General features: G+C 43.8%; 1 protein-coding gene across 1 annotated transcript; it reads right to left on the bottom strand.

Annotated features, from left to right (window-relative positions):
* Positions 1-8,654: 8,654 nt before the first annotated feature.
* rrp12 (ribosomal RNA processing 12 homolog) lies at positions 8,655-18,354 on the bottom strand. Its single transcript, XM_076165514.1, has 34 exons — positions 18,133-18,354; positions 17,358-17,590; positions 16,735-16,818; positions 16,558-16,634; positions 16,351-16,456; positions 16,140-16,256; positions 15,894-16,032; positions 15,647-15,774; positions 15,453-15,551; positions 15,276-15,367; positions 15,057-15,168; positions 14,786-14,886; positions 14,557-14,671; positions 14,267-14,409; positions 14,060-14,181; positions 13,897-13,961; positions 13,652-13,814; positions 13,034-13,188; positions 12,641-12,708; positions 12,200-12,293; positions 11,934-12,092; positions 11,757-11,837; positions 11,567-11,672; positions 11,361-11,468; positions 11,112-11,269; positions 10,933-11,024; positions 10,665-10,820; positions 10,398-10,582; positions 10,201-10,311; positions 10,078-10,127; positions 9,898-9,976; positions 9,669-9,736; positions 9,494-9,576; positions 8,655-9,401 (listed from the first exon to the last, which is right to left on the bottom strand). Exons 1-34 carry the CDS (start codon positions 18,269-18,271, stop codon positions 9,299-9,301), a joined length of 3,891 nt encoding a protein of 1,296 aa, XP_076021629.1. The 5' UTR covers positions 18,272-18,354; the 3' UTR covers positions 8,655-9,298.
* Between the last annotated feature and the right edge of the window lie 1,868 nt (positions 18,355-20,222).

The following is a 20,222-nucleotide window of genomic DNA, read 5'->3' as shown; positions in this document are numbered from 1 at the left end:
GGCTGCACTGGATCATCAAACACAGATCTTCATATAACCAAAAATGGACAAAAGACTATGCTGTTTTCAAAGTATTACAATATTTAAAACGCACTCTAGCACCGATAATAGAATTAGGCTGGATACAAACGATCCCGGACCCTTCCCTGGATCATAAAGAACCCATCAAATCCTCATTTGCATTTATTTTTAATTAGAACAAAATGAAGGAAATGCACCCGCTGTAACATAGATGTCAGATTTGGTGATCAGGAATCTGCAGTAAACTAATTTTTGGGACTGAAGACGCTCCAGAGAGATAAGCTTCACTAAGCGTCACTGCGACACACTCATGTGCATCACTGAAAGGTTTCATCTGTAAAGCGATCAGACCAAAATCACGTCCGACGTCCTTTGTCTCGGTTTTGTCCGTCGGCTAAGTGCTTTTGTCCCCCCATCTGCCTTCGAGCTGCTCTGCCTTCTGTCTCTGTGCACAGCCTGGAAGTTCAGTGTGCCATTTCCTTACTGATGGACAATATGAACCCGCGATGTAGAATTCCCATCTGTCTCCTCATCGCAACGTCTCAGTAATACGTCATACATTCCATCAATAAAGATGACCAATCGCTTTCTCTACTATACAAATATAATAAAATTGCTTGAATGTGTTGCAGGTGAACTCACCCCATGGACATGCCGAACACGCTGGACACGCTGGACATGGTGGACATGTTGTGCCTGGTGCCAGTCGGTTGCAGCAGGTATCGATGTTGAGGTTGCTCCATGGCTGCTGTGTGACTTGTTCGGCTGAATGAAGCTCTGTCGTCCCTCTACACGCCCACTACCACTCCCACTGATGCCCGTCAGGAAAGCGCAATGAAGTGTGGCCAACTAATTTGAACACACGCGCACACACACACGCGCGCACACACACACGGAGTACTTGATTTGGCACATTGTCCCTGTCCTCTAGCAGCAAGGAGACCTGTCACACGTGGGCGCTAATTTGACTAATGATGCACATTTTTTGGGGTCTGTAAGTTTGTCTGTTGTTGTACTCGGCTGTTAATCGAATAGAGCCTGTGTGAGTGCAGCCTGCTGTAGACCTGCACCACACAACATCACAACATTACAACATCACAACAATAAGGCAGCTGGAGGTCAGACCAATTCTAGTCTTCTAGTCGGGCTCATCTAGAACACAGTGACTTAAAGACTTTCATCTACAATCACAGACAATGAAACATCTCCATGTACGCACCACAATCATCACCAGACCGACTCTGACATGAATCATATTATATTAAGTCAACTAAATAGATATTCCCCTTTCATTAGTAAAATTAGATTTCCACCAATGATCACTTCCACTAAAACGACTTCATTCATTATCCACATCAAGTTTGGTGGATGATTTCCTGAAGAGACAACATTTGACAGTATTGCCATAACAAGCTTGAACTGGTTAAAGTAATTATGAGAGGCAAGGAAGACCAATCATTGTCCTGTCATGTTGGAAGGGGTTAATTTGATTATTTGTGCAATGCAACTCATCATTATTTTAGAGACCTGAGCTACGTTTGAGGGTAAACTTTGTACTTTTTACACACACAGATTCTGATTAATATCTGAAACTATTTCTTTCAAATATATTGAACTGGTTGCATAATCATTATAAATCTTGATCCCTGTTTGCAACGGATCTGACCTGACTTGGGTTCCCAGGTCAGCTTCTGGTTCTAAGGAACAGAGTGGACCCTTAAAGACCTCTAGTTTGGGGCGAACAAGATAACAAACACACTTAATTAAAGGAGGGGAGTGTACTTGTTTAACATTTGTTACATGGTTTTTATTGCTATGGTTGGTTCCAATAGCAGCTGTACCTGTAGAGGGTCAGAGGTCTAATGGGGGACTTGTGTGGGGGTGAAAGATTTTAACCACACTCAGACAGAATCCAAAGAAGGGTAACATGTTTCCAAAAAACAAAAAAAGCAATGGCAAACATCTCTTTGTGTATCTGTATGTTTTCATGGCTGGCAGCTATAGCAGACACCATGGAACACCAATGATTGACTTGGTATGACAGAAAAAATATGCCATATCAAATTATCTTGTGACCCAGAAGGCTTGCTGTATGACTCTTTGCTCTTTGTGTCTCTCAGATGATGAAGAGGTCCTGCATCGAGAGTCTAGCAGCAGAACCGTGTTGGCAGGAGGTCAGAAGTGTGAGGAGCGAAAGTGTTCCCTGCCTTCTTAACATGTGGGGCAGTTGTGATCATCTAAAGTCATCTAAAGGCAATGGAGTGAAACATGAGGTTGAGTAATCACATGGATGGTTATGACCACAGAGTGACAGAGAGCGTATTGTAATTCACAGCCGGGGGAAATTAGCATAGGCGCTTCAGCCAACCGTGTGTGTGTGTGTGTGTGTGTGTGTGTGTGTGTGTGTGTGTGTGTGTGTGTGTGTGTGTGTGTGTGTGTGTGTGTGTGTGTGTGTGTGTGTGTGTGTGTGTGTGTGTGTGTGAAGGAGGAGGGGGTGATTCTTCAAGCATGGCTGCCTTTCTGGCCTAGTTTACCACAACCTATATGCTACAGAGAGAGACAGAGAGCAATAACAATTTGAAGCTCATCACAATCTTTGCTCTTCCTTAATTAGACCTCAGTTGGTTTCTTAGTCCACTGACCATTAAGCTGTTCAACAATCCAATTACAAATGAGACTGTTGGAGGATATACGGACACATGTCAATGGACAAACTGAGGCTCTGGCACAAGATGTCCTGTCACACCCTTCGTTTTGGTAATGCATGATGTTAAGGTTTGATTAGATATGAGACTTCAAGTCGCAGCATAACCTAAAGATTTTGTCCCATTGTGTTAAAGGTCGCATGATGTCACTTCTCTTTTGTTTGGGCTCCAAAATGTCCCACAACTGTATGCTTATTGTCATGTCAAATGCTTTTTTCACTAAAAATATTAAACAACAAAAACCAGACATTGTTTAAAAGCCACAGCTTATGTCCTTAAACTTATGCAAGCACTATAAAATGACGGTGGGTGAGGTTGATGTATTCTAAGTTGGTATTTTTGTTTAAATGTTGTGGTTCCTTAAGCTGTAAACAACACACACAACCACATACTGTACATACACAATCAGGCAACCAGCTGCATTCAAAAGCACATGTACAAACATTTGCCCCTCACATTAATGTGAAGTGATCAGACTGAGCTGCCTGCAAACAGGCCATCAGAGTGGACAGTGAGCGTCGGGTCATGCTATCAGACATGACAGCACTGATTGTGCACGCGCGCGCTCACACTCACTCACACACTCACTCACTCACACGTTGAGAGGCCTCAGATGAAACATGACAGCAAAGATTGCTGCTTTCATTAACGTCTGAACCTTTCTTCCCTGCTGTCTCTTACTCTTTTGCCCCCCCCTGCTTTTCACTGTCCCGTCACACAAAGGTGATTGAAGAGACTGTGTTCAGACAAGCCATACTGCCTTTTGTGTTACAAACACAAGCACACACAGACCCAAGATACACACACACTTACATGCATACTGTATGTACAAACCAACATACAGACACACATTCATACAATGTGGTCTCTGTCAAACATTCTGGTGTAGAAGTAAATGGACATGTGGCCACATCATTAAACAGAGAGCAGAGAGGAGAGGGCAGCCCTGTATGTTCTGTACAGGACAGTGCAGCACCACCATATACAGTACATATGCTTACAATTGAGATGAGCTATTTAAATAGAACTGTATTATCTTCAGATTGTTGTGTGTAATTTGTAGAACCTTTTTCTTTTGTTTGATTGTGGAATCAAACAAAAATGCAAGTGACAACATGCAAGTCAACAACTCTTAAATATGCACATAAAGACTTTTTTATCATCTCTTCATTGAAACACACAGCAATCCTACTAAAAGATCCAAGGTTTCCAGTAATCTAAAAAGCTTAATTCTGACAAGATTTTTGCAAGAAACTCATCTTAGACTTAGATCCTCATTCTCAACGCTTTCCCTCTCCAATTTCAATTATAAATTTACAGGGGTTGCTATTTTAATCATTAAAAGAATGAAATGTTCATCTAATGATTCTTATTGCTGATAAAAAATGGCAGGTACCTTATAGTTGCAGGTAAACAAAGTGTTACTTGTCACTTGTACTGTAAGCCCAAACTGTCCATGTATAGCTATAAAACTCCAAGCCTAGATCTTTGCAAGCTGCACACAAACTTGGTATCGAGACAAAAGACGGCTGTCCTTGAACAAATTGGAGGCAAAGTCATGAGGTGTCTGTGATTAATCTGTGTTTGTCACAGCTAACAAAGCCAGACACCAGTCATGAGGAGACAACAGGACAGTAGAGCCCAGAAACACAACTTAATGAGAGCCTCTTAGAGAGGATATCTGCATCGGCTTTATCTGTGTGTTTGGGAATGCAAATGTATTGGAATCAGTGTCTGATACTTTGGGCTAGAGAGAGTGTGAGTGCAGTCAGCAGGCAACAACAACGTTCCCTGTAAGGGTTTCATGCTTTGAGGCAGAGCAGCCTTCTTTTCCTTGCAGTCCTGTTCATAATTCATGATTATACACTCTCGCCTGCAGCCTCAGACATCTCCCAGTCATTGTCTTATTGCTGTCACTTAGATTTCTAGCATGATTTGAGGTTATCTTGTTTGCGAGCGAAAACAACTTCTTGGCTCTTCTTCGTATTTACCTATGACATTTTGTGTTAAGTAATGGTAACATGGTTTTGATGTATAATGGGCTGCTCCTTTGGACAGCAGGACAGATTAGGAATCATTATTTTGCAAGGCAGTGTGCCTGGAAGGAAGCACCATTCCATGGAGCAGAAGCAGCCCATTAGAGTTCAATTAGCACTCTGACAGTGACTACAGAGGAACTCAGCAAAGAATGGGAGGAAACGATCACAGTTTTTACCCTTTAGATGTCAGATCACATGATAGGTGAGCTGTATTCTGCTCTGTGGTTCTAAAGTCTATGTTGGCTCTTGGGAGCAACATCTCCTCGTTTCTAAAGACTGCACTCACCTTCTGTTCCACCCAAGCCTTGTCGCATGTAATGAAGTCATTTATTCTGCCGTCACACAAATCTGTGTTGACTGGGAACCTTCCGGATGCAGCTCCCCCTCCTGCACACACACAGACACATACACTGGGCAAAGGCATATACAGGGTCCATTGTTGATTGATATGGAATGAGACCACTATGTCTCCCCAGAAGCTCCCATAGCACTGTAGACCCTCCTAGCCTGCCTATTTGATGGGGAAGGGGGCAACATGAGGGTAGAAGAAGGAAGCTGAATGGAATGCCACCTGTGCCACCAGTTTCCTACCTCCAAGTCAGTCAGCTATGGTGATTGAGCCATATACTTGGATAGATATAGGATTGCGAAAGAAGAGAAGAGGCCCTCTCCTTACAGTCCCCAACATTGTTTCCTCTCCTCTGCACCCCACCCATGAAGTGACTTTCCCTCGTCACCCCCCTCCTCAAATCTAAACCCCCTCTTGTCTCTACCCCCAAACCATCAACACCAGACAATACCCTTTATCCATTTTCTTCCTAAACAAAACTGCATCCCGTTATCTGCTGGTTCACCCTTTGCCCACACATTTGAGCCTCATCTTCATGCATCCCGGCACACAGGCATTTCATTTCAGTTGTATGGTGTCGATACTGGAAACATTTGACATCATATAAAGCAGATGATATATTTAAATGGTGTAAATGCCACAGCTTAATTTGTGAAAGTTGACTAAAATTTCTAAATTTTAATAATACCAAGTTTGGTTTTAAATTAGAAGAAATGTACAACTAATGTGCAACTAAATCGATAGTTTACAAGATTGACTAAACAAAGCAAAACACTTGCATACATATTCCACAGAGGCCTAAAGCACTCCTCTTTTAAGAGAATGGCGAGCCCTGCCACTTGTTGAGTGGCTTGTTGGGCTTATGGCAGTGGATCCTACTGTATGCATGGTGGCTCTATAGAGCTGATGAAGAGGAGATTTCTTTTTGTCAATTTGTTCCTATGCTTGAAAGAGATATGAAAAGCAATCACAAATATGCTGGTAAAGATGGTTGGAATTCTGGTGTAATCAACTGTAAATCATTTGTAAATTACATCAAATGAATATGGTTTGGACATGAGAGAAATCTAAAGTACCGGAAGAATAAATCCAACGCAACCTTCCATGCACTGTGTATGTTTAGGAAGTAAAGATTCTATAATGGTATTCGGAAACGGTGTACTGGTGTAGAGCGAGGACTGCTCTCCCCTGCTGTCTGTCTCTGTGTGATGGCTCTAAATAGCTGCTGGTGCAGGTTGGCAGAGCTGAGGCATGGAGCTGAATGGTCAGAAACTGCTCCTCAAGGATGAGCAGAATAATCAAATTGCAAAAAGCCAACAAATGTGGCCAAAGGTTTTCAGTCCTCTCGTGTGTTTGAGTGAGTGTAACCTGTGTGGAAACTCTAAAGGTTGAGTGTCATACAAACAGATAAGGAGTTGAAAGGCCACAAGCCATATTGTGAGAGGAGAGATACCCTTCTGTTGGTTGTGTCTCACAGCAGAGAAGAGAGCAGAGGGTGGCCACCATCAGCACATGAGTACACTCCAACCCCACCCCCACCCCCGCCACTCCAACCACTTGGGCAGATCTGATGTTTGTCTCCATCTCTCTACTCCCAATCTGATACCACTTTTCTATAATTGTTGAGGCTAAGAGAAAGGGGATTAGCAGAATCAGAGAAGATTGAATGCTTTCCCTAAAATATTAAAAAACAACTTAAAAATAACTTGAGTTTTGTTGTAAACACAGACTGGAGAGCCAGAGCGACACATCTTATCTGCTTCACAAACTAAAAAGCTCTTCTTTTCAACACTTTACAGCTCCTTCTTCCATTACCTCCAAGAGAGCACCAAAACATAAGTTCTCTCAGTTTTCTACTTTTGTTTCCACTATTCACAAGGTTGAGGTTTCATTCAGGCCATATGTTGCGGTGGCTGCCGGCTCACAGCTTCACGCACACACACAGGCACTCATATTCATTAGGTTGTCTTCTCATTGTGTCCATATGCTCTCCCTGGTGCTGTGCTGCTCACAAACTGGCCTTTTCACCAAAGCGCCCAGATAAGACTGAAGCCTTCACCCCCAACCAAGCTGCGACAATCAATTACCAACCCCTTGCATACAGACTCTGACACACACACACAAACTGACCCCCTCAGTCACAAAGCTACTGCTGCAGGAGACCTCTTAATGGCCCCTATGTGACTTTAGGGCCCGTCTGTTTAATAAGGTATTCTAATTAGACCACCAAGGATCTGTGACACAGGTCCTTGTGACTTATGCAGGGAGCAAAGGGTGAAGACAGGAATTGTGTCAATGAGAACAATAAGGGAAGTGTTCCATTCTCCCAGTCTTGTAAATTATGTTAAACACTCTACTCAACTATTGTAGCGATGTTGACATCACCCTTCAAATTCCAAAAAGTCCAACACATCACAGTGTTCCATATCAAGAGAAGCACAACAGAGTCACACGCATGCATGCACTCACACACACTCTCACTAACGCACACACACTCACACTCCGTCACGCTCACACATACAAGTTTGTTGGACAAAGACTCACTTAAAAGAATTGGGTCATGAGTCATGTTTGTCTGTTTGTGTCTGATTGTTACCAGGATGTGAAAATAATAAATGGATTTCAATGAAATTTGGTGGGCAGGTTGGAAGGAAAGAACAGTTACATTTTGGTCCCCGCCACCCTGATGATTGCACTGTAATAACGTTTAAATTTAGGCTTATAACTTTTCAACAATAAGTCATAGTATTATCTAGCAGGGAACGTGTTTAATTTCATTATTGCAGGTCAGAGTCAAAATTGGACTACTTGGGCTTGGGGGAGGTATGAAGCGCCTTCTAATCTGTGTGCATCAATATGTGTGTGATGCTTAGTTATGCAAGCCTGTGTGTTACAGGGTCACTGCATACCGTTGCTACTGAACAACGCCCTCTAGTCTCCACCCAGGAATCATCCGCCCTCTCTCCTGCACCCCCTTTTGTCCAACTCCCTCCATGTCAACCCCCAACTCATGCACCACTAGGACCCCCACCTAGGCTTTGGTGAGGAAGAGAGAAAACAAATTATATGGCATTTCATATCATAAAACAAGTGCCTTTTAACCCCAAAGGCCATCAAATCTTGTCAGCACTCTGCTTTGCTGCTGGACAGTGGGACATAATTACGTCTCTATCCAAATCAGCTAATGGATTCCTTGAAAGAAAATGTCTAATAAAGGCCATATAAAGATGACTGAACCTATAGAGGATATCTTGACAAATGTGGCAATTTCCTGCTTTACTGAAAACATAATTTAGAAAACTGTTATTATTGAAAGTTGTTCCAGGCTGTCGATGTAGATTGGGGTTCCACAGTATGAATGATTATATTGGAGTGAGTATGTGACAAACAGTGAGGGAGGGTCTGAATGTTGATTATGTTGGCTTTTGTTCTTAAAAGTACACAATCCCAAAATGCTGAGTCTTGTGCATAAAGAATGAATGCATTTCAGTACATCAATACCTGAAACACACAAAAAAGAAAAAAACAAAATCCTTTAAATTTTTCAATGAAGTATTTCCGTTTTATTCAGAATCAACTAAGAGAGGGGAATTGGATTAAACATTCTATCCATTGCATTTATAGAAGTATCCTGCAAGACAAAACCCAGGTCCTATTCATTAACTTTGGGAGGATTCAGTCACGTTTAGCACAGCTGTTGCTCCGATATAAATAATCTCATTGGTTAGTAGAGACTGAATGAAAATAGGCTGCATGATGTAAGAGTCGCCTGTTAAAATGAGTGTAATGGAACTTTAATCTCATACATTGACCAGCAAGTCATTGTAGATAAAATATACAGAAAATTGCGAATTAAATGTATAATTTTCATGCCAAAACTGGCTTTAATGTTGGATTTGAATGTTTTTTTCATGCCCTGAAAAAATACTCCTGATCAATTTAATGTATAAACTAGATGCCTACAGCGCCATCAAGTGATAACGCCACAGACACAGGTCACTCTTCCCAACTGCCATTTTGCCTCTTAAATGGGATCCAAACGTGATGGGAGAGAAAGAGAGCGAGAAATGTGCACACAAGCACACACGCACGTGCAAACACACACGCACACACACGGTTTCAAGGTGTCCGTTTACAATTGAAGACACCACGGGAGTCCATTAAGCCATACACACACACACACTTCAGGCTTTCCTCTTTGTCTTCTGCATTTTCTTCCCCGACATCGCCCCCTTCTGGGCTCCTCTCACCATGCCCTTGAACTGGCCCTGAAGCTTGGCACGCTTTCTGTGGACACACACAAACAAACACACTTGTCTATAAAACCAATTTAAACCAAAAACGGAGTACTATGCCATGGCAATTATAGTTGCCCATACCTGCGATTGAGTTGGGCCTTCCTCAGAGGGATGTACGCGTAAGGGTCAAGTTTTCCTTCTTTCTTTACATCTCCTTTTCCTTTCTGAGAGGAGCAATATAAAAATCACATTAAAGTCAGAATTACATCCAACAGCACCTTTCCCCTGGTGTCATCCTGTGCGCTTTTGTGCCGACCTTTGACTTGTAGTCGGCTCCAGTGTCTCGGCTGCCTCCCAGCGGCCTGTGGATGCCCGAGCCTCCAGCTGGGTGAAAGAAAAATACCAAGTGCGTCTTAGTCTGTGACACTCCCATCTCCCTCAAACTATTCTAGAAATACATGATTTTACAGTAAATCATTGCTTATAAGACTAAGGACTTTGTTATCGGGCCTTCTTAACAACATGCATATGGATTTCAGTCTTACCTTTATACTTAAGTTTGGGCTCAATCTCCATGTCCTCGTCAAAGTTGTCATCTTTGAATCTCCTCTTCTGCGTCTTTTTCTGAAGGTAATGTAAAAAAAAATGGCAGCCAATTCAAAATAAAAAACTTGAAATAAAAATGTCTCCAATGCAACAGGATTTAATCTGGTATAAACACTCACACTCTTGACTCCTGCCTCTTCCAGGATATCGTTCATCTCTCCTTTAAGATCTGCAGAGGGAGTAAAATGTCAAGAATCGTACGTTCATAAGTGAGCCGCAATGTACAACAGAAATCCCCCTACCTTGGTCTTTAGAATCATCCTCTTCATCGTCTCTGATGATCAGCCGTCCATCGGATGTCACCTTAAAGCCGTGGTCAACCTTGGTACTCTTCTTCAGCCCCGGATTGGTGGCTGGGGGGGGGGAGAAAGGAGCAATCAATGTGCCTGCAAAGAAACAATAAGGTTTGGTTTTGTTAGGTCAAGTGAGACCCTCTTACCCAGCACTCTCTGTGAAACCTTCGGGTCCAGGAAGTTGAGGGGATCATCTCCCTCTCCTTCTTTGAGCCATGCGCGTCCCCTCGGCTGTCCCCTCTGCTGTCTGTCTCCTTTCTTCTTGGCATTCTTTGCTTTTCCTTCATCCTCCGACAAGTCACTGTCTGAATCTGCCAGGATGTCCTCAATACTAGAAAAGATGACACAAAGGCTCTCAGGAGGGTTTGAAGTGCGGCAGACATTTAAGGGTTTTCTTAAGAACAATAGTCTACCTTTCTTTCTTGGCTTTAGGCCCTTCCTCTTCACTCTCCGAGTCATCCTGGTTCTCGGCAGAATCTCTCCGTCTCTTGGTGCGTGCCTCAGCCTTGCGGATGTTGGCGAGCACCTTGTGATGCTCTGCAGGCAACATGCTCTTCACCAGCTCGAAGCTGAGGAAACGGCAGCAAGTCACACAATCAATACCACACATGCCACATTGGTGCGTTTATACACACCAAGAACTTTAAAAATATTTTTTTTAGGTTAACTTTAAGCTCTTACCCAAACTTTCGGATGAACTTGGTAAAGATGTTCTTCAGCTTGGTCCTGAAGTGCCTCCTTACATCATCGTGGATGTTTCCAATGCCCTCCATCTGACCAAGAGGCAGAGTGAAAGCTGTGTTAACTGCGTATTGTCATCACCGATGCCTTGAAAGCGTTTGTAATGTTCGGTTGCGTACCATGACGGTGGCATGCGAGGCCAGCGTTTTTGAATCCATGATGAAGAGGATGACCTTGAGGAAGCCCAGGGCGGCTTTGACGATCTCCCTGGTACGAGACGCCAACAGCAGACAGACGTTGTGCAGCAGCTGCTCCATGGTGCTCACCTCTATAGAGTCTGAGAACACAAAGATGGCAGACTGAATTCCAGGCACACAAAGCAAAGCAAAGCATTCAAAATAATAGAACAGCGCCCCCACCAGGCCTACCTTTATAGTTAAAAACCAGCCGGGTCAGTGCCAACAACGTGCACGTGATCATGGTGACGGACCCTGTGAGTCCAGCATATACCAACACCAGGAACCGCTCCATGGCATCTAGAAGAGAGAGAGAGAGAGAGACACCTTTAGCATTTCAAAACAATTTGCTTTCTTGTCAAATCTTCAAAGTGCGATTTTCCACAAGCGTGTTTTACCTTTTGTGTTGTCGCAGAAGCGTACAAATGCGTTTCCCATCTCCACCAGCAGGTTGTAGGCACTTTTACGAGCTCCGACAGACACCTCCTTGGTACATATGATCACCTGACAGAGAACATCAGCATTTATAATAAATAACAGAAATGGGCGTATATGTGTGTGTTTGCGTGTGATTGGGTGCGTTTGCACCTCTGGCAGCAAGGTGATAATGAAGTCCTTGTGCTCTTCATCCAGTCGCTTCACTATGTGGATCAGGCACTTCAATCGGGGCTAAAACGCAAAACACAAGCAGGAAGATGCAGTCATGACGATGTATGATGGTAAAGTGGTAAAAAAAAAAAAGACGTTTGGACGCAGCTGTCTCACCCTCTTTGCTGGTGAGGAGGCATTTTTCAGCGTCTGGAGCAGGACGACCTTTAGCGTTTCCAGGTTCGCCATGACAAATGAACGGCATTCATCCCTTTCTCCTCCGCACATCTCCTCCAGCACACGGTAAGCCTTCTTCTGCATGCCTTGCTCTTTAGTCTGCACACAGAAACAACAAATATATCACAAGAAATACAATTGTGTGCCTGGAGAATTCTGGATGAAAACATGGGGACAGACATGCATAATGCGTTAAGAAGTCCTACCTCCAAGTATGGCCTGACCAGCTCAAAGGTCTTACTCATGGTGTCCTCGTCTACAAAGGGAGCCATTGCAACGACGAGGTCCATCATAGAAAGCCTGAGAGACAAAGGAAATGAGAACACACACACAGACAGACGGTAGTGAGTGAGGTAATACACAGGAAGATGTAAGTCAAACCCTTCAGAGTCTCAAGTCATGCTACAGCATCTCAATCGGCGTTAATGTCTGGATTGATGGATGTTATTTGACATATTTTCAAATGTAGAAGTATGAATGCTTGAAGAAAACGGTGGTATGACTACTAAGGTAGATTGTGTTTATTTTTGAGAAAGATGAAGATAAGAAGAAGTATTTGACGAGTAGTTAATGCATAAACACAATAATCAAGTCAATTGTCAAAACAACAGCCATAATTCTCTAACGTGTCCACATTCATATCTTACCGTGTGAACTCTGAACTCTCCGTGCTGCTCAGTCTCTCTGTAGCCTTCTGCAGGTATATGCCGATCATCTGAGGAGGAGGGAGGGATGGGGTCAGGTTAGTGATATACATGAACAGGAAACAAGGTGGCTGCGGCAGGAAGAGTGTGATTGTTTCTACCGTACTTCCCCCCCTAAGCTACTGGAATACAGGTCACAAGGATCAGATGAGGCAACTGATCGGGACCTTGTTTCCAAATATGTTGCCATTCAATCTTGACAATGAAACTAGAGGCGAAGTTAATGAATCTTCTGAGTAGTTATGAGCTGGGGTTATTTTTTATATTGGCTCATCTTACTTGGTTAGTCATACCAGTATAAACATGTAGATCATTACGTGTGCTCTCATGACCCACCTGCGTTTCCGTCACGGTCAGATAGACCTTGACAGTGTCGAGGACGGCCATCCTGTAGGTGGCAGACTCTGCGGCTGTGGGCTGTTGGCTGTACACGTTGAAGAGAATGGGCAAGAAGTTCTTCGAGAATCGTCCTATTTCAGCCTTGTCCTCCGCTGGAGACACACACAAAACAAAAGCACAGTTTTTGAGTAAAATCACAATTTACACAACAAATAGGTTGAACCTTGGTTTAATCCCCTCCGATCCTAAAGCAGATAAAGAGTCACGCCCATAACATTTGGTCCAGATCAATCCATAAATGTCCTTATTTGGCACAGTTCATTTCATCCGGTACTTGTTCATCAGTCTCTAGTGTGTGTAGTGTATCAAATAGAGCCGTCTTTTTAAACAGGCGAGTGTGTGTTTATGCCAACCTTCTTGCCGACAGTGACAGTAGCCTTTGTTTAACATCATTGCTTGTTGGTGTAACCCCTTTAAATGTGAATTCTGTATGCGTGTGCTTGTGTGCGTGTGTGCGTGTGTGTGTGTGTGTGTGTGTGTGTGTGTGTGTGTGTGTGTGTGTGTGTGTGTGTGTGTGTGTGTGTGCGTGTGTGTGTGTGTGTGTTACTACTGTACCTGTGGTGCAGCTCTTGCAGATGATGGTACGCAGAGCTTGACAGATTGTGAGTCTCAGGTCCGGCCGTTCATTTATAGCCATACCAAGCGTGCGGGCGAGACCCTTGAAGGACGCCATCAAGTCCACGGGACAGATACAGAAACCAGGCAGCATGGTCCAAATCTGAAAGAAGACCACATAGATTTACTACTTCTAAAATGCTCTATTCGGGATCGGCAACTGAGTTTCATAAATGACACGCTACCTGAAGCTGTAAGGTCTGATAGACTTTGGCCTCCAGTTTCTGCCCTGCTTGGTTCAATTCTTCAGCTGTAACACAAATTCCATGAATTAGTAATACACACCAAAAGTACCAATATACCATCCCAGCCCCCTGCCTCAAATCAAGCCGTACACGTGCGACATACCTCTCTGCTTGAGAGTGGAGGCCAGAGGTAGAAAATAGGAGGCGAAGAAGCCAAGTTGCGTGTTTTTAACATGATCTCGGATGATGGGGACCAGCCAGCTGCGTGGGAACTCCAAGTCGTCCCTGGTTACAAAAATAGATTAAATAAATAAAACACAGCCATGGCAAATCGCAATTATTGGTCCACCCTTGTTTCACGTGCACTCACTCGTTGCCGGTGATGTTGAGGGGGACGGCGCTCAGCACAATTTCGGGCCCCATGCTTTCTACGGCCGCTCCTACTGCCAGGTCCAGCTCACCGCTGTAGGAGAACTGAGCGGTGCAACGAAGCTCTGCCAGAGACTGCAGGGACTGTACAATGTAAGGAGGAGGAGGAGTTCAGGAAGGTAGGGTTACCAGGTAAAAAGGTATTAACTTACACATTTACACGATGAGGCATTTTCTACCAGCATTCCATTTTAACATACTAAATAGATATAGGAGTGGGGGTGGTCGTACCTTGGTCATGATGGGATGAGCCTGTTTCCCTGCCACTTTGAAAAAGCAACCCAGTACCTGTAGTACAAACGGCCAGGAGGCGTGGTAGCGATAGGACAAGCCTTCCTCCACGATGCTGAAAACCCCACAGAGACGGTTTTATACGGTTTCACATGGTCACTCGCACATATACAGTATTCAGCGCTATGTTATTACTAGGTTATGGGAAGAAGACGGTGAGGGAACATACCAGAACATTTTACAGACATAAGAGGGGTTCCCTGCAGAGGCCGTGGCAGGGATCGTTCCCATTTCCTCCATGTGTGGCGCCACACATTCAGTCAGGAGTGTCTAAAAGGTTCAATCATTAAGTTAAACGGTCATAACAGGTTAGATTGACAAAATACATCGGTGAGATCAGGAGGAATGCAATTGTGAGTACAGTACAGCTTGCAAACCATTAAAAACAACAACAAACGGCTGCATCATCTTTCTTCATTAAGACGTTTACATATCTTTACCTTGAGAGCGTTGGCGGCCGCAGAAACCACTTGTGTGTGAGGCGACAGCAGGCAGGACGTGGCCACGGAGAAAAGGCGAGGGAGGTGACCCAAACTCAAAGAACTCTGCAGACTGGACACATACGGGCAGAGTGATCAAGTCAGACAGGACTTGAGGAAGCACAAAAGCTCACAAGTAACACAGTATTGTTATGTTGTTGTGTAGAAACAGCGTATTACTTTGCCAAGTGGACATGGGCTTTCTCCATGACGGCCAGCCAGGCGAGCAGAGGCTGCAGGTCGTTCTCACTGGGCAGGTAGTCGTACAGGGCCTGGGGATGAAGGGCAGAGAATCAATCACATAGCTCTGGAATCTCTATAGGAGTTAGATACTGTAGATGTTTTGCTTTCTCTCACCGTAATTATCTGTGCGTTGAGTTCTGGCGACACCGTTAACACATTGGGCTTCCCGCTGAACAGCTTGTGGAAAGCCTGCATGGCACTCGCCGTCACCAGCTGCAAAACAGGATCACAAGCAGGCATGGTCTAGATGTTTGTGTGTCTTTGTAGAGATCGGAGGCCCTCGGGCTGTGGGCAGTGTGTGTTCTCACCACGTGGCTGAGTGTCATCACTCTCAGCAGAGTCTCGCAGCAGGACTTCACAGCTCCGTGTGGAAACGCTGGTATTATCTCCTTTAAGAGCCCCAACACGTGAAGTGTGGTGGTGTCCTCTTTGCTGCCTGGGTAACAAAAAAAAGAAGAGAAAGGTTGTGTGCTGTGCTGTTCTAGTACGCCAACGTCTTAAGCAGAAATGATGTCATCAACCCCTGTGACCATGTTAGTGATGATGGCCTCTTACCGCCTGCCTGCTCCATTTCCTTGATGCAGAACTTGGCTGTGGTCGCTGCAGCGGGGTGATGGGACGGAGCCTTCTCTGTAAACAGGAATTCGCTCCCCCTGAGAATGGAGCACACCCCCTGCTGTGCCGCTTTACGCACCTGAGGAGAATATAGTGATGGTTAAATTTATTGTGTGATGTTAAGTCACTATACAGTAAGTCAATATATATAGAGAGAGAGAGACAGAGAGAGACAGACAGACATACCTTGGGCTTGGTGTGCACTGTAAAGCTCAGCAGGCCATGGTAAGCCTGCAGGGTGGATGCATAAGTCCAGACAGATGCATCCTGCTTCTTCATCAGAGTGGCAAGACATGATAGGATCTAGACATGCACAACACAAAAAAAAGAATCAATCAATAGATCAATCAATGAGTCTTTAACAATGAAGAAGTAAACAGAGAGATTGGTCCGTTACCCATCGAAGAGCTGAGGCTGCTTCAGATGTGGCCTGTTTAGACATCACATCCATCAGAGTCTTGCTGGTGTCTGAGAATTTGGAGATGAGCACTGGAGCAGGAACACTGAGGAAGACGGCGCAGATATTTTCGATCAGAGTAAAAACCCATTTGTCATTTTCAACTGGTTTCATTTTTGAAAAAGTGCAGATGTGTGAAATCCCAACCGTTTCAAAACGAGGTTCAGGAGGTATGCAACGGCCGCCTGGGACTCTGCTGTGTCCACGACCTCCAGGGTGGTCATCTAGAAAAGGCAAAGACAAGATACAATTAGACACAACAAGCAGAGGTGCACCAAACATATTTGGCACTAAGCACAACAGAAACTATGCACCGACACTCACCAAAGCAGCAAAGTATTCCGTTTCTGTCTCTTTCCCCCCCTGAGTACGGATCACATCTGTAACAGCTGCCAATACTGCACAGATCTGTAAAAGACATGAGGGGACATTGTTGAAACCGGAACATTTATGACACATGCAGCCGGACAGACAGGATTCAAACTAAGAGCTAAGCCAAATTTCCTGTAAATGGCTTGAGTAACCTGGTCGGGATACACTTCACTAGAAAACTGCTGAAATATGCTGAAAGTTGTGACTTTGGACAAACTTGTCAAACTGTTATCTGAATCCTTAACTTGATCATCGGTCATTCACGTCCATCAATAGATTTTCTGCTACGTCGAGCAGAAAATCATCAATTTACCAGATTGTGCTATCACAGTTGATTTGTGTCAATAACTTAAGAACCAGACATGAAAGAGACTAAACTTGGTTGTTTGTCTCAGTAGGAGGGGAAATCATGGTCTAGTAGTCAATAACTGCGAGAGAGTCAGAACTGTGCAGGGGCATGTGCTCTGTAAGTGCCTTCTAGTTTCTTCCTATTAAAGAGTCTGTGTGTGGATGTGTGTTGTTTATGTTTCACTATACACCATAAACCAGGGTAGACAGATGATTGTGGTGCTCACCTCTTTGTGAGCAGCAGAGTTGGACTCCCAGTAGCGCTGCACCTTTCTGAAGGTGAGGTTGGAGCAGTCAGACAGGCCACTGAGGAAGGTGCCAGCGCTCCTCTCAGACAGTGCCTGATCTTGCCCTTCATCCATAAAGGCGTCTCCATGACTACGTGCCCCACCGAGCTCCAAAGGACCCGTCTGCAGCTCGTTGTGCAATTTAAGAGTATCGACTGTTAGATCACTCTTTCCTGTAGAAAGAAAGAGAATAAGATACAATCAAAGAAAACAAACGTTGAGGTCACATCGCTGTCTCTGTGTGTCCTTCCTCTGCTGTCTGTCTCGTGGCTCTAAGACTCGCTTGCACCAAATAATAATCTCTAGATGACAATATAAACAAAAACAATATTGCACGTCCTCTGTCGGATTCCATAAGTTCTTAAACGTACATTATTACCCTGGATTTAACTGCGACAGAGAGCAATATGACTTATTTTGGGCTGGAAACTCAAAAATTGAGATTTGTTCGTTAATGGTTGTGACATCAACAAAAATGGCCGTGAACGCCACAACACAGTAACCAGCAGTATCTTAATTGTCCCTTTAAAAACAAACGCAGGCATAAATAGAACGCCGTGTCAACTCTCAAGGGATACATGATGCGTGCATAATCTAAATCTGTTCATGACGAAATCCTACGACTTAACGTATCGTGAGTTTCAAACATTTTGGCAAGTATTCTGCGTAAGTTTGTCCTAGCAAGACACGCACGTGGGTGAAGAGAGCAGCTTACCGGTGGGTCGGCTGAAAAAGCGGCTTTTGGCAGCCTGCCGGAAACGACTCGTCTCCGGGTTAGACTCGCTGCTGTGTCCCTTCTTCCAGCGTTTCAGTTTCGATCCGATCCCGGACCGAAGTTTCCCCGATTTCACCATTTTGGGGTTCGAAAGGCACGTTGTCACAGATATGCGCTCTCTGGGTGGACTGTCGCTTACAGATGACGTCAGGGGACACGCCAGGCTGTGTTTTTCTTCTTCTGCTTCTTCTGCTGCTGCCTCTGCTGCTTCTTCTCTCCTTTTTTTGACGGGTTGATATATTTTACTTAAAAAGTACATACCGCCACCTACTGTACGGGAGTATGAAGACATGTTACTATCGGTCCATTACCCTATAATGTGTGGAAAACCTGCCCAGGTTTATTTATTGACACTAAAATATCTAATTTATTCATTATAGCAATAAATTAGATACTAAAATATCTAATTTATTGATTATAGCAGTGTGCCCTTCATAACATTTTTTCTATAGCTTGCTGGGCACCCATGACCTCATGACCTGGGTTCCATTCTCTTCCCGTCTCCCTAATCCTCAGTCAAAGTCTTTCCTTCTCTTCATTGTACTTACTGCAGTTCCTGAGTATATGTTCAACATTGTCTGTGGTTTTGAAATGAAAGCATTCCTCTGATAACTTTTTCCCTATCAAGACCCGCGTGTTGCCGTTGTGTTTAAATGTTTCACTGTGGACCCCAGCTCAGATGTCCTATGAAGCTTCAGGTCATTCTGACAATGTTTGAACTCAATCTGCCAATGTAACTCTGTTGTGCATCCATTAGATAATAAACACATTTATGAATGTCTGCTTCTACCTAATGTAGGATTGTAAAGCTGCAAAACACCTGCACGAGTTAAAGAGGGGAGAGTGAGTACAGACTGTGGGAGAAGGATTGATATTACATTTAATGTAATGCGATATTGTGATGTGATTTTAAGATGATGAAAGCCCCCCTCTCTCTGTGTGAGTTTGGTGCTTTGCCACTCCCACTCCCATTCACTCTGCGAGACGCATTCCCATACAGAGCTAAAGAAAGGGGGAGGGGCTTCCGAGACCCCCTCCTCTAGCGGGCCTCGATCTGTTGTTGACGACGTGGTGATGCTGTTCTAGTGTTGCATTCAGGTGGTATCGGAGAAACGATGCTTATAATGGAGGAACGCTCAACATTATGCTATACGATCTTCCATGAAGCTTAACATCGCCTGTACTAGCCTTGGTGCCTGTTTTTAACCAATTATGTTAAAGCATTTGATAATGTAGTATAGGTAAAGAAATCTGGTGAAGCATGGTGACGTTATCAAGTATATAGAAGGGTGGACAGTGAAAAAAATCACATCCTCATCATTTATCGTCTCATCATTTCTCTATTCTATGACCTTGATATAATTGAATAAAAGGAATGCCACATTGTTATAACACAGAGCCGTTTTTTTCTTACAAAGTCATTGGAAAGACTTCTTAAATGTAAACTACCGCCCCCTCCATCTTTGTGTTTCCATATATTTAGTATTTAGTGTATTTAGTGTTATTTCATGGTGGACCATGAGGGGAATATGTGATGAATCTAAATCTGGTTTTGAATCTGAATCTATCCATGGCCATTGTTCTGCCAGTGGCCACCACCTATAATGTAACTGCGACCTGCCAATGACATCTGTGAATGATACTGAACCATAAGGATCCTGATTGGTCAATCCCTTTAAAGGTTACACAGAAAAGGTACCATGCCTGTATTCTCTTGGTTCTGGGGCTTTCCCCTAGGCTTTATGCAGACACTTAAGTTTAAAATAATTCACATTTGGATATGTCAACTCAACAAAACTGAGAAGAAAACACTATTGCGAATCACTACCAATAGACGGTTAAATTAACAATAAATTAAGAACTTATTATTACAACTGAACAGTCTCCAGTAAATCTTCATATATATCTTATCATTTCTGAACGAAGTCTGGAAAGTGAAACACTCTGGAAAGATCTTCTCGGTGGTGTCTGGGATTTACGAGGAGGGCCCTGAAGGCAGCGTATGTTTTTCAACCGGTGTTTTCACGTTT

The sequence above is a fragment of the Genypterus blacodes genome, unplaced genomic scaffold (genome assembly GCF_046128005.1).
Source record: "Genypterus blacodes isolate CSIRO-AG114 ecotype Tasmania unplaced genomic scaffold, CSIRO-AGI_Gbla_v1 ptg000012l_1, whole genome shotgun sequence".
NCBI classification, from domain to species: Eukaryota; Metazoa; Chordata; class Actinopteri; order Ophidiiformes; family Ophidiidae; genus Genypterus; species Genypterus blacodes.
The sequence above is the reverse complement of the archived record's forward strand: the minus strand, read 5'-3'. Positions and strand labels throughout refer to the sequence as shown.